Below are 14,551 nucleotides of genomic sequence, written 5' to 3'. Positions count from 1 at the left end.
TTAATTTTACATGTGAATGAATTATGCAAGAGGGTAAAGTAGAGACAGGCAACTGAGCAAGACAGAGGCAGCAGAGCATGCTATTTCTCTTGATGCATTAAACATTTTTCTTTAATGTGTTACTGTACTCCTTGCTTTTGGACTCATGCATCTACATCACTGCTGCTGGCAGTATATCAGGGAATACTGGGTAATTATAAATGTTAGCGATATTGTTGTCTTGCTTCACTTCCTGGAACAAAAGAATAATCAATTATTCATTTTTTCTTGCTTACTGGGTGATTTCATCTTGGGGAGTTGTGTTACATGCATAGTCCTGTAGAATATTCCTTTCATAACACTGAAAGCAAGTGGAGTTCATGCTTGGTGCATCTGTTTCATTTTCCTCAGGGTATTTCAGCCCTCTGTGTTTAGAACAATATTGTGTGCACATGCTAATGCAAATACAGACAGCAGAAAGTGAAGTATTGGCTGCATCTCAGAGTGGTTTTAAGAACATATTGTTCATTACATCATGAAGGCTAAAACTCACTAATATTGACTGGAAAATTAATATACATTAAAGGACAGAGTTAAGTGTTCTTCTCATGTGGAAGGTCATGGAGTAAAGATGCCAGAGAACCTGACCCCTCAAGGACAAGGTAGAAAAAGGTGTGCAGTTGTTGCAAATCACTGAAGTTTTCATTGTAAAGCCTTAGTCAGCTCCAGTTCTCCTCCTTAATGCGATAGTATTTTGTGATAAATGAAATAGCAGCTTTCATAACGCCAGCAAGCAATGCTCCAAAGACCAAGAAGGCTAACATTCCCACAGCTAATTTCCAAATATTTGCTGAGTGTACGTGTATTTCTGTGATGTTGTTTTTTAACGTGTGGCTTTTTTTTTCATGCAGCTAGAGAACCAGGATTCAGTGCGAACGCTGCTGAAGCGGACAGAGGCGGAGCTGAACGTGCGTGTGACTGATGCCCTGAGGAAACAGGAGGATCCTCTCCAGAGGCAGCGCCTCCTGGTGGAGGAAGAAAGACTCAAATATCTCAACGAGGAGGAGCTCATCATTCAGCAACTCCAGTCAGTTACAGTACACGATTTGTTTCTTGGCAGTGCAGTGTATAACAGTTGTTGAGCAGTACACGCTTGATGATAGAAACCAGTGATAATTTAAAAAAAAAGGGGGGTTTCCAAATATAGAAGAATCTATGAATGCAATCTGTGCTGTAGGTGAATACTGGTTGACATTTGTGTAGTTTAAGATGCGTTTTAACTTGTATTTTATAATTATATCAGACATAGCAAAATTCATGTCTCTTTTACGACACACTGATAGGATAAAGCTGTCGCTATAATTAAGCCCGGCACAGAGCAAGATGCTTATTAAGATCTGAGTTACACGACTGTCCAACAACTAATTAAACTGACTGCAAAATGAGAGCAAAGAGCTACCTTGAGATTTAATAATCAGATAACCTGCTTCAGTCTTGTATGTGGAAATTTGCTGGATCGCTCTGTGAGTCGAAGAAGACTTATTGAATGTCACTCGTTTCTGCACTTGGATTTTAGAATAATTAGTTGAACTGTTAGATGATCCCTGCTAATCGATGTCTGGTACTTTTCCTGGCTAGTGGCAGCCAATTATTTTGATTAATTATACACTGAATTTTTATTCATCATATGTCTTGAGGACCAGACTAGATCAACTCAACATTAGCGCTTAACGAATTTATATTTGCGTAGTTTACGTTTTCTTGAAGGCATCATATTATATAGCTATTTTAAACGTTTCTTACTTCAGTTGCTGCATGAAACTTTCGAAAACTAATCTGTACCTCGTCCAGTTCAGCTTGCCCAAACTGTTGATCTAGTTCCCAGTTGATTGAGAGACAGTTTATTGGCAAAAGCATGGCTGAAACATGAATATCACGATTTTGAGATAAATATTCAGTCGAATCTAAGTGTGGTGGAGGAATCCCTGGTGTTTAGCCTTCTGTCTGTTCCATCTCAGCGACCTGGAGAAGTCGGTGGAGGAGATCCAGAAGGAGTCGTCTGTCAACCACAAGCTGGTGACAGTGCAGGAGCTGGAGGAGAAGGCCACTCTTCTGAGAAAGCTGGGAGAAACACTCACGGAGCTGAAAAGTGAGTCATTCTGGTGGATTCACTGTACACTGGCGCAAAAAGGAAAACACAGCCCTTTATGCTGGCAGACCATTTATAACGCCCTAGTTACTCATCAATGCACTGACTAACTTGTAGTCATGAACAGCCAATCTGTAGCACTTAATCACCCTCAGATTACTCATTGTCTCAATGAACTCAGTGACCATTTACCTAAATTGAAAAAGGTTATGGTTGCCTACCACAAAACATTTTGGACAAATGTAATAGATATTTTTTGTGTGATCACAGTTGGCTCCCTGTATTAATCTGTTGCTTTCCCCTAAAGATCAATTTCCAGGTCTGCAGAGCAAGATGCGGGTGGTGCTCCGGGTGGAGGTGGAAGCTGTCAAGTTCCTGAAGGAAGAGCCACACAGACTTGATGCCCTGTTAAAACGATGCAAGACTATAACTGATACCCTTGCTACCATGCGCAAGTATGACCTAGCACAACAATACCTACTTGGTTGTTTGTATTCCAGTAAAAAAACAACATTAAAGTCTAATAGCTGTCTTTACACTGAGTTTGAGATTTTAATAATCCTTTAAATACTGACAAGGAAGCACTTGTCCAGTAAATTCTTAAGCTCTTAAGTATGATCTGAAAGCTGTTAAATATGCCGAACACTGACTGACCTGTATCCACTTGTAATCAATTCCAGTCAGCCCAGTTTTTCCATTTGCACCTCTGCCAAAGGCATAATGTTTTCACCCCTATGTGCTGGTGTGTCAGCAGAACATTATGGATTTTCATAAATGAGGCAGTGAGAGAGGCCTTTGACCAAGAAAATTTATTAGATAATGTTGTTGATCCAGATCAGAAACTTTCATGCTTAAACATTTGCTGTTTTAAGTCAGAGTTCTGAGTTCATTAAGAGATATAGAAGTGATTTAAATCCATCAAGTGTGAAGAAAAGCAGTATTTAAGTGTGTAGTCAAGCTTCCAGTATTGTTGTACTTAATTGGCATTATTGAATGTCACACTGATGAATGTCCTTTTTAGTCACATGAGTAACAGTTTTAATTTTGCGGTTAGTATAGACTAGAGGACGTTGAAGGACTTTTTCCTTCAGCATGCCATTGTCTATCTCCTAATCAGCCCTGTGTCCAAAAAGCGCCTCACTCTCAGGCTTAATTAATCTCAGTGATAAAAGAGCTCATCTAATGTTGCTCTTTTCTTTCATCTTTTGGGTAGCAGTAAGTTGGCAAATGCATTCAGCAGCAGTGGAAGTTTTTATCCTTCAGCGTTTAGTGTTTGGGGTCTTTTTTTAGCATTTGCAATTCTTTTTCATTTCGAGATCTGTATAATACATGTTTGTTGTTTGTGTTACATTTAAAAATGTTGATTAATTAATTCTTCTTCTGTCTTGCTAGACAAGCAAATGAGGGAGTATGGAAGAAGCAAGAAGACTTCACTAGTTCATCATCCAAGCACAACGAGGACTTGCGAAAGTTTGCAGACTTTGAAATCCCCACCATCAATGATCTTGGGGGAGGCAACAGCTTGTCCAATTGGAGCCCTCACACCAGCCTCAGCCGTGGACATGGCAACCCATCCGGCCTTCACAAGGATAATCATCCTCCTGTTCCCCACAAGGGCAAAGCTCTGGAAGAGCTTGAGCGTCGTGCTGCTGCTGACAAAGCTTTGTCCATGGAGGTCCGACTGGTAGGGATTATTTCTGTTGTTTATTTACGTGTTTTTCACCATCTGCTGTAAATACTTTGTGATGCAAACCAATAAACCAGTGAGGCATGACTATAGTTTTGTGTTCATACACTGCTCACATCCACCTCTCAACTTCACAGGCAGCAGAGCGGGACTGGGAGGAGAAGCGGGCCAGTCTAACCCAGTACAGTGCTCAGGACATCAACCGTTTGTTGGAAGAGACCCAGGCTGAACTAATGAAGGCTATTCCAGATTTGGATTTTGCTGCCAAGCAGATTAAGCCCTCCTCCAACACACCATCAACACAGACCCCCCAGAGTGGGGCAGCGACCCCAGACCACCGTGCCAACAAGCCCCAGCACAAGCTTTCTGGGAAAGAGGGAGGGTCCAGGCGTGGCTCTGGTGAGATGAGGCTCAGGCTGCATTAGTATGATAGATCAGAGTTTTGTTTCATGGCATCCATTTTTTTTTTAAATGAATCTAATTTTTAATTCTTCAATAAACAATCCCTGTTATGTAATCGGTTTATTAAACTGCATGTTAAAAACATACGGTTGTGCTTACATTATAGTAATTTGGGGCTTTTAATTGTTTCTTTAAACTGTTCTTTTTCCAGGGTTGATTGATTGAAGAGTATACATCTTTAATGACTTAAAGAATTTAATTTGAATGTATTTTGACCCTCACACAGGGTCAGAATTAAATATACATACTCAGTTATATACAAACACTCCACTAATACTTGTTAATTTTCCTTTTAAAGGTTAAAAGTTGCAGTTCAACTTTATGCTTGTTGTAGCCATCAACAAGTATGTAAAGCATAACATATGGTGTAATTCTGGCTGGATATTTGGCCATCCCTCTTCAAATTTCAAATTTCAAATTCAAATTTTATTTGTCACGTACACAGTCATACACAGTACGATATGTAGTGAAATGCTTGGACAACTGCTCGTGACTTAAAGAAAACAAAAAAGGAAAGGCTATGAATAAGATAGGAAATAAATATGAAAAATTAAAAAGGGTAAATTTAACTAGGAAGGAATAAAATATAAATTAAGGTTAAAAATGAAATAACTGTACAACACAAATTAGAATGAAGGGTAAATTTAACTGGGAAGAATAAGATAAAATATATAAATTAAAGTTGAAAATAAAATAACTGTACAACAAAATACACAATACACAATATAGAACTATATAAGAATGTATGAAGAAATCTAAATATAAATAAATATATACACAATAACAGCAGCTGTACAAGTATTAACCGGAAATGAAGAATATAGTGACCAGTGTTGTGCAAAACCAAAGTCCAGAAAGTCCAGTGTGTGTGTAAGAACTGTATGTGTGGGTCAGTACTGTGTGGTGGTGTGATTGAGAGACCGTATCGCCTGCGGGAAGAAGCTCCTCCTCAGTCTCTCTGTGTTGGTCTTCAGGGAGCGGAATCGCTTTCCTGACCTCAACAGAGAGAACAGTCTGTTGTTGGGATGGCTGAGGTCCTTCACGATCTTCCTGGCCTTGGTCCAGCACCGCCTGCTGTAGATTGAGTGCAGGTCAGGGAGCTCGGAGCGGATGGTGCGCTCAGCTGACCGCACAACCCTCTGTAGAGCTCGTCTGTCCTGCATGGTGCTGTTCCCGAACCAGGTTAAGATGTTTCCCGCCAGGATGCTCTCTATGGTGCACGAGTAAAAGTTCCTGAGCACCTTGGAGGGCAGTTGGAAGTCTCTCAAGCGTCTGAGGTGGTAGAGACGCTGTCGGGCCTTTTTCACCACGGTGTTGATGTGACAGGACCATGACAGGTCCTGCGTGATGTGAACTCCGAGGTATTTGAAGCTGTCCACTCTCTCCACTGGCCACTCGTTGATGACGGGGGTCTGGTAGTTCCTCTCCTGCTTAGTGCTGAAGTCCACTATCAGCTCCTTTGTCTTACTGACGTTTAGAAGGAGGTTGTTCCTCTGGCACCAGTTCTCCAGATTCCTAATCTCCTTCAGGTAGGCCGTCTCGTTGTTATCAGAGATCAGGCCCACCACGACGGTGTCGTCAGCAAACTTGATGATGGCGGTGGAGCTGGTAGTGGCCACACAGTCATATGTGTACAAAGAGTACAGCAGGGGGCTCAGAACACACCCCTGGGGGGCTCCAGTGCTGAGAGTGGTGGAGGCTGAGACATGTCCGCCCATCCTTACTGCCTGTGGTCTGCCAGTTAGGAAGTTGGAGATCCACTGACACATAGATGAGCTGAGTCCCAGATGCTCCAGCTTGGTGGTGAGTGTGGAGGGAATTATGGTGTTAAATGCAGAGCTGTAGTCTATGAAGAGCATTTTAACATAATTCCCCCTTCTAGTGTCCAAGTGAGTGAGTGATGTGTGGAGGAGATGAGAGATGGCATCGTCTGTGGAACGATTTGGACGGTAAGCAAACTGTAGTGGGTCCAGTGTGTCTGGTAGTGAAGAAATGATGAAGTCTCTGACCAGGCGTTCAAAGCACTTCATCACTACTGAGGTGAGGGCTACAGGGCGATAGTCATTGAGAGAAGCAGGGTGGGGTTTCTTCGGGACAGGAACAATGATGGACTCTTTGAAGCAAGTGGGGATCACCGACTGAGATAAAGAGATGTTGAATATCTCAGTGAACACAGGAGCTGAACACCTCTTGGTAGAACTGATGGAGTTTATTTCAAATGTTGTTGTTTTTTTCTTGCCACAGACCTGGCTTAAAATTTTCAATTTCCATTTCTTTGAGTTTAGAGATTTGGGAAAGCCATTCCAGAAGCTTAATGTTTTATCCACTACAAAACCAGTTTTGATGCACGTTTGAGGTCATCGTCCTGTTGGAACACCCAGTTGTCTCTAGCTGTGGATTTGTGCAATGTGCTGGTACCACTGGAAGCAAAACAGCTCCAGAGCATGATGCTACCACCACCAAGCTTTACAGTTGATACAGTGATCATATTTTTAAAAGCCTCACCTTTACTCCTCCATACATAAGCTGAATTGGATTTATTGGCATGATATTGTTTTTAAATGTGTTGTGTTAATAATGTAATAATTCTTTCTAATGACATGTTACTGTGTTTTCAGATGAGCTGACAGTACCTCGGTATCGCACAGAGAAACCCTCCAAGTCCCCTCCACCTCCACCGCCTAGACGCAGTTTCCCCTCATCTCCCGGTGTGACCACTCGCAGTGGGGAGCCACTAATTCCTGGAAAAAGCATAAAGGTAACTGAAAAAAATAGTGCATTTAACAATTCCAGTGTTTTAATTCTCAAATCTACAAGTCATCATATTAAAATTCCCCTGTTGATATATTTAAGACAAAATTGCAAGCTTCTCACACCAGCTTCGGACAAGTTCTTACCCCTTTTTGTTCTTGTGGCCCTAGAAGGCTGAATCTGAAGAGACAGAGGGACAGAAACCTCACATAAAACTGAGGAGGACCGTGTCCGAAAACCCTCGTCCGTCATCAACACCTCCCACACTGGCTTCTGAAGACAAAGAGGAGGGAGAGGGGGAGAAAATTGCTGCCGAATTGGAGGTAAAGAAAACACAAGGTTAATAATATCCCCAATAGTCTGTTGTTCATTAAAAAAAACCAAAAGGAATGTTTTTAGTATTCATGTTACGTCCACAATTTGGAGCAAGTCTTTGTGTGCACACAGGCAGACAATGTCTGTTCAGATATGCTCACCCTCATTACCACATGTTCAAGCAGCAGGTGCCATATGTCCCCAGCCCCTGGCACTGTGAGAGCCCAAAGATCACATACTGCTCACTCACACACATCATCACCCAGGGCTCACAGATCACAGCCAGACAGATGGATCCTGATAGCTGCTTGGACTGTGTTAGAGATGACCTGCTGAAACTGAATAGAGTAAAGACTCAACAGTAATTGAGTTCGATCATTCAGCTGCTGCTGTGTTTTTATTTTGCAGATAATGACAGTTTGTAACTTTCTTTTTTCCTCCTCAGCTATTTGAGAGAGCCCCACACAGGCTCTCTATGCCAGCTCCCCTTTCCCTGCTAGTTAGCCCATGCAGTATAAAAAGTTTACACCCATCCAGACTGGACCTGTGGCCCCCTGAGGCCTCAGGCTGTGAGGTAACCCTTTGGCTTACCCTGAGTTATCTACCTATTAAGTTTCCATCTCTTTACTTCTACACCTGCTACCACACACAAGAATTATTAACTACAACACCAGTTCCAAAAACTTGGGACACTGTATAAAATGCAAATAAAAACTAAAACTTTAAGGTAAAAATAAAAAGGAATTTGGAATTTGATGGCAGCAACATGTCTCAGAAGTTGGGACAGGGCAATGTTTGCAACTATGTAAGCTTATATATGTGGGAACTGAGTAGACTGGTTGCTTGAATATTGATGCCATGGGTCTTCTTTGTGGTATTTGTACAATATCTGAACTGCAAGCAGGCAAGTTCAGCACACGGACTCTATGAGCCTTACTGTTGAAATAAATGCAGTATCAAAGTAAGAGTGTGTGAACATTAGGTAAAAAGTGTTTAGGCTTAGATAAAAGCACATGTATATGTGTGGAATGAGGCATGTAAGAAAATGCTTTAAGTGCTCAAACTGAATAGAGCACAATAAGTAGTATTGGTGCGTTAAAAATCAGTATTACACTTTCCAGATGTGCAAACTGCTGAATCCATGGCAATAATGCACCATTATACCATCGGAGATGCAGGCTTTTGAACAAAACTCTGATAACAAGCCAGATGATTTCTCTTTTCTTTAGTCCAGAGGATCCGGCACCATGTTCTCCAAATCCAATTTCAAATTTCTATTTGTTTGACCACAGAACAGTTTTCTACTTTGCCTCAGTCGATTTTAAACGATAGTGGCATTTTCTTTTGGAGCATGTTCACATTTGGCTTCTTCTTTGCATCATAGAGTTTCCGCTTGTTTGCTGTGGATAGCACAGTGAACTGTATTCACAGAGAATGCCACCTGAGGGCATCCAATATTGATTTTTGGCCTTGTGCACAGAGATTTCTCCAGGTTGTCTAAATCCTTTGATGATATACTGTAAAGGCTGAGCTATATAAAGACTTTCATTTTATTTTCAGGAACATGTTCCACATTTTTTAGATCCAGGTTTATGTAGATTGGCAAACCTCAGCCCTCCTTTGTTTCTGAGAAGGTCTGCATCTCTAAGATGCTCTTTCTGGCTTTTCTTGCACCTTTTTATTTCAGGTTAAATAATTTTGAGAAAAATACATTGGTTTTATGAATTGCAAATCATTGCTTTCTGGTTTTATTTCCATTTTACAAAGCATCCACACTTTTTCGGAACTGGGGTTATAGGCTGTCTTTTGTCTAGTGTTTCTGGGCAGGAGCTATACAGAGGTTTCTGCCAATAATGCGCTGCAAACCCAAAGCAATAACTGAAAGAGTCAGGTTTGTCTGACAGTGAGTAATTTGATTCAGTTTGAGTATGTTCATTAACAATCTTTCTAATCCTTTCCATTTATACCTGTTACACAACTTTTTAGAGATGTTTATAAAAGTCATCAGTCCTTAACAGGTATTTGCACTTATTAATAATATTGTGTTTTTTTGTGCGTGAGAGTCAGTATGTAAAGAATATACACTGAGCATCCTGGTAGCATTATCTACAAAGTAGGGGTGCAACGATACACAAAATTCACGGTTCGGTTCGATACTTTGGTGTCACGGTTCGATATTTTTTCGATACAAAAAAATGTTCATGCCTTTTTAATTTGTCATTTATTAAAATTATAAATATATATTTTAACTCAAAAGTACAGTTTTTAAATTTAATGTTGCTGAAACAAAAGTAATTAAAAAAATAAATATAATCTGATTGAGGAATCACTAATCTTTGGAAAAGAGAGTTTATTACAGAGAAATGGCTCTTTCCAAAATAAAAGCTATACTATACGCTTCTTCTGGGCTATATTCTCAGCAGCATATTGTAGCGGGTCAGGGCTGTTCGGGGTTCTGTTTGTACAGTTATGTTTTGTTTATGTTGCCATAGTGACGGGTGACGCCCTCTCGCTGCGACGGTGTGTCCTTCCGGGGTCAGAGGGCGCCCTGTGTGTTGTTGTTGTTGTTGCTGTGCGGTTGCCGCAGTGAGCAGTTAGCTAGCGACAGTGTTCTTCTGCAGATGTCAATAAACGGCTGTGCTCCCTGGCTAGCTCATGGGAAGCAAGACCAAAGGACACCTCCGTCTCCTCGTTGTCTGAGCTCGCCACATTGGTGTCAGAAGTGGGATGATGGTGACACCCCATGTTCTGACCCGAGTGACTTTTCCCCCGCCGGTCGTGACCGGCCGGTGCGCCAAAAGAAGGCACCTGGACATTTACAAAGTGAAAGCAAAAAAACAAGCGCAAATTCAAACGCGATTTCAATATGTCACATATTGACAGTGGCTCACCGATGCCAATGACATAATTACCCAGCTACATTTCCGAAAGAATGCAAAAGCATTGACATATATTTTTCCTTCCTACAATAGCCCGACGGGCAGGGCAGAGATAGATTTTGGTAGCCCGACTGGAAAAATTTTGCAAACCCTGTGTTACAGGCATGGCCCTTTAAGGATGAAGCCTGATGGGAAATGTATTCGGGATGTGTGTCGGGACTGCCTGGTGTGTAAGTAACGGTTAGCTACAGAAGAGACGAAAAGAAAATAAATAAAAGGAATATAATAACTCCCTCGACAGCCAGAGTTGTGTCGGCGATGCTCGCTGTGAGTAAACTGTTTCAGCCCACTGTACGCGGTGTTCATGCCTTAGAGAAGAAATAAAGTTCGGTGAAGCAGTTTCCTACGCCTCCTTCGATCTTTTTGCTAGCAGAGTTGACCTGTATAGTAAGCTGTTGCCGGCTATGAGTCAGTTACGGAACCTTCAAGTAACTGCCAGAGGTTTCCTTACTACGGTTCGGGGCCGCGGATCTGGCGCGGTAACACCTGTATCTGATTGAGGAATCACTCATCTTTGGAAAAGAGAGTTTATTACAGAGAAATGGCTCATTCCAAAATAAAAGCTATACTATACGCTTCTTCTGGGCTATATTCTCAGCAGCATATTGTAGCGGGTCAGGGCTGTTCGGGGTTCTGTTTGTACAGTTATGTTTTGTTTATGTTGCCATAGTGACGGGTGACGCCCTCTCGCTGCGACGGTGTGTCCTTCCGGGGTCAGAGGGCGCCCTGTGTGTTGTTGTTGTTGTTGCTGTGCGGTTGCCGCGGTGAGCAGTTAGCTAGCGACAGTGTTCTTCTGCAGATGTCAATAAACGGCTGTGCTCCCTGGCTAGCTCATGGGAAGCAAGACCAAAGGACACCTCCGTCTCCTCGTTGTCTGAGCTCGCCACATTGGTGTCAGAAGTGGGATGATGGTGACACCCCATGTTCTGACCCGAGTGACTTTTCCCCCGCCGGTCGTGACCGGCCGGTGCGCCAAAAGAAGGCACCTGGACATTTGCAGGACTTTGTGTGGGGTAATGGGGTCGTCGGGGACGACTGACCCCTTAGGTGGGGGCTATGCAGCGGGTCAGCGCTGTTCGGGGTTCTGTTTGTACAGTTATGTTTTGTTTATGTTGCCATAGTGACGGGTGACGCCTTCTCGCTGCCACGATGTGTCTTTCCGGGGTCAGAGGGCGCTCTGTGTGTTTTTGTTGCTGTGCGGTTGCCGCGCTGAGCAGTTAGCTAGCGGCAGTGTTCTTCTGCAGATGTCAATAAACGGCTGTGCTCCCTGGCTAGCTCACGGGAAGCAAGACCAAACGATATCTCCGTCTCCTCCTTGTCTGAGCTCGCCACAATATTAAACATATCAGGTCCCCATAAGGAGAATCATGTGCTAACGGCTGTCTAAATGACTCGGGTAAAGTTTGTAGCATGCATGCTTGTTGTTTTTGTCTGCTTCCACTTGTCTTTGCACTAGGATGATGTCGGCGTAAATGTGCAGTCATATTCGTTGTGTTCCCACTAGTGCTGTCAGCGTTAATCTCGTTGAAATGACGTTAACGCCACAACATGGCAAATCTCCGTTAACGAGCTACCCCTGCGTGGGGCTAGACGGCCAACACGTTAACGAGCTAACTGCGCTAACACACTAGTTCCCACCCATGTAATTGAGCATTGCGTGGCACATCCAACATACTGTTTTACTTTAGTCCATGACGCGCTTACCTTCAGGGTCATACATCACATGAAAACCAAAATAATTCCAAACGCCAGATCTGAATGAGGGTGGGGGAGGTTCAATTTGCCATGTTGCAAGGAGAGCTTAACTTCTGTCTCGCTAGCTTGCCCTGCGCTCTTCCTTCTGACGATGCTGTCTGTGTTGAACGCTCAGTGGATCTGCGCTCGACAGTGCAGCCTAGGCGGAGTAGTCGAACGCAGATTCACTGAGCGCTCAACACAGACAGCATCGTCAGAAGGAAAGTTGATAAAATAAATTACAAATTTTGTATTGTTCGATACATATGCGTACCGAACCGAAAGCACTGTATCGAACGGTTCAATATCAATACGAGTATCGTTGCACCCCTACTACAAAGGTATTAGATACAATGTGATAATATTTCTTTCATGCTCTCTGATGTGCTTGGGTGTTTTTAATGCCATGGTTTGTAATCTCACTTGAAGTTTGTGCTTGGAGTGTGTTTAAATTGAAAACTCAAGTGCTTTCTTCATTTATAGGCAGGGCACATGTCTCCTGTCCCCCACATCGTGTTGACAGATTGCTGTCCTGCTTCGCTCACAAACTCAGAGGATCCTGTCAGAGATTTGGGGAATGACCTTGTGGAGGGGACTCAATCACAAGATTGGACTGGTCATCATTCAGTCGGCAAGACTATAATTTCAAGGGGAAAGCATTCAGGGGGATTTGAAAGTCCTCCACAGCGAGAACAGTGTTCGGATAGTGAATTCAAACAGGAAGTTGCCCTGCTGGTGACAGATCTGGGCATGAGAGTGGTGTCTCCTCTTGAAGCCCAAGAGCTCAGTGAGACTAAAGGAGATGTTCTTCACACTCTAATCATCTCACCGCAGACTAAGGAACTGTCTGAAACTCAGCTGAGTCACCGGCCTCTGCTAGTGCTCTTCAGGGTACAAAAAACTGTCAAAGAGGCCTACGAACTACTGTATTCCCTTGTGGCATCATTCGAATTAAAATTCTCCCATGCCCCAGACCAGCAGATGCCTCTAGCTGAGGCTCTCAGAAGCGGCATAGAGACAGGGGCTAGCATGCTGACATTTCACCACAAACCTGAAATTAGGTTAATGCCTGAGCTGAGCTCAGTAAGCAGTACTCTTAACTCTAATGGGTCAACTAGGTCTGCGGACACTCAGAGGAGAATGACAGAAGATGTCCGACGCACCACCTACAAGAGGCTGGACAGCTTGGAGGAGACTATTCGAGAGCTGGAAAACACATTGATAGAGATCAGTGGTCATGCTACTAGAGAGCAGCTCTACAGTCAGACAATCATCAACAGTAGCCCTGTACCGACGACTGGTAGTCCAACTGAGGCGAAGAAGCCGCCACTCCCACCCAAGCCATCCGCCTCGAGTCCATCATCAATCCAGGTTTTTGCTTACACCTCCTGTGTCCATTCCTGCTCTGAAGCAGCATCCTCTTTTTTTCTTCACTTCTTCTCTGTGGATGGCAGTTGGAAATTCACTTTCCAGCTTCTGATGTCTGCTCCCTGATTAAATCGGCATGCGACTGTATTTGAAATCGAAACCGTGCAGAGGGGACAGACAGCAGACTTCCTACCTACTTGTCTGTTCTGTGATTAGTGCTGGGGCTGCTCTCCTGCTGAGCTCAGAGTTGTTAATTGTTTTTTATTGATCTGTCCCGGTATCTCCTATCTGTCTGAGTCTAGCTAATTTTGCCTTTTGTTACACCAAGAGGCAATAAAAAATAAATGCATTTTCCTCTTCTCCTTTTCTGCTCTTTACTGGTTAGTACGATCTAATTCATTTAATTTCTTATCTTAGTTCTGCCCTGAAATCCAACTTTCTTTTCCTCACTAATCGTCTTAAGCACAAAGCAGTACAACTGCGGTTGTACTTTATTAAAAGGTAGCGCGAGGACATATTTACATTAAGCTGTATCTTCCATCATCCAGCATCATTTTGTTGTAAATTATGTTCTTTTTGTAGCAGCTGTTTTGACGTGTCATTGCAAGCTAAACAGACACATTATTAATGAGTTTAAGAATCTGTACATAGGCCAGGTCCTGGTATTGTTCATGTTGGCCTACTTAAATGCCCTGCTGTGACAAGTCAGAATGGCAGAGTGGCTATGCTTACATGGAGCCTAATATTTCTATTCTGTGAATGTTCACTTTAAAAGACCAAACACAGTAGAAGTTCCCCATATGAACACCTCAAGCGCAATAAACAGGACGAGGCTTTTTAATGAGCTCAATTTAATTGCTGCCCTTTCAAATCATTTCAATGCAAGGAATGAAGAGTAACACATTTACAGCAACTTCTGCCCTAAACAGATGTGAGAAATCCTTTCTCGGGGAGCTATTCAGACATGCGTCACAGATAAAAGAGCCACTGACAAATGCAGATGCAGCACTTTTGCGACATTGTTTTGATTAAGTGCGTATTCATCCATCCACATAAATTTACAACGCTTGTAAACAGCTGACCCAAAATGTTTAATCATAAGGACATAAACAGACATTTAAACTGTTTAGCTGCTTTCAAATAACGAGGTAAAACTACAAAGAGAAA

The 14,551-nt window shown here is 42.7% G+C and overlaps 1 protein-coding gene across 3 annotated transcripts in view; it reads left to right on the top strand.

Annotated features, from left to right (window-relative positions):
• srcin1a (SRC kinase signaling inhibitor 1a) overlaps positions 1-14,551 on the top strand; it is a 78,896-nt gene that overhangs the window by 51,520 nt on the left and 12,825 nt on the right. For all 3 annotated transcript variants that reach the window (XM_082531000.1, XM_082531002.1, XM_082531001.1), the window contains exons 12-20: positions 891-1,066; positions 1,998-2,128; positions 2,436-2,583; positions 3,521-3,812; positions 3,953-4,214; positions 6,896-7,035; positions 7,199-7,351; positions 7,789-7,917; positions 12,500-13,387. In XM_082531000.1, the coding sequence (XP_082387126.1) occupies positions 891-1,066; positions 1,998-2,128; positions 2,436-2,583; positions 3,521-3,812; positions 3,953-4,214; positions 6,896-7,035; positions 7,199-7,351; positions 7,789-7,917; positions 12,500-13,387 (2,319 nt within the window). The remainder of the gene's footprint in view (positions 1-890; positions 1,067-1,997; positions 2,129-2,435; positions 2,584-3,520; positions 3,813-3,952; positions 4,215-6,895; positions 7,036-7,198; positions 7,352-7,788; positions 7,918-12,499; positions 13,388-14,551) is intronic.

The sequence above is a fragment of the Aulonocara stuartgranti genome (genome assembly GCF_965226115.1).
Source record: "Aulonocara stuartgranti genome assembly, chromosome: 4".
NCBI classification, from domain to species: Eukaryota; Metazoa; Chordata; class Actinopteri; order Cichliformes; family Cichlidae; genus Aulonocara; species Aulonocara stuartgranti.
Note: the sequence above shows the minus strand (reverse complement) of the source record. Positions and strands in the feature narration are given on the sequence as shown.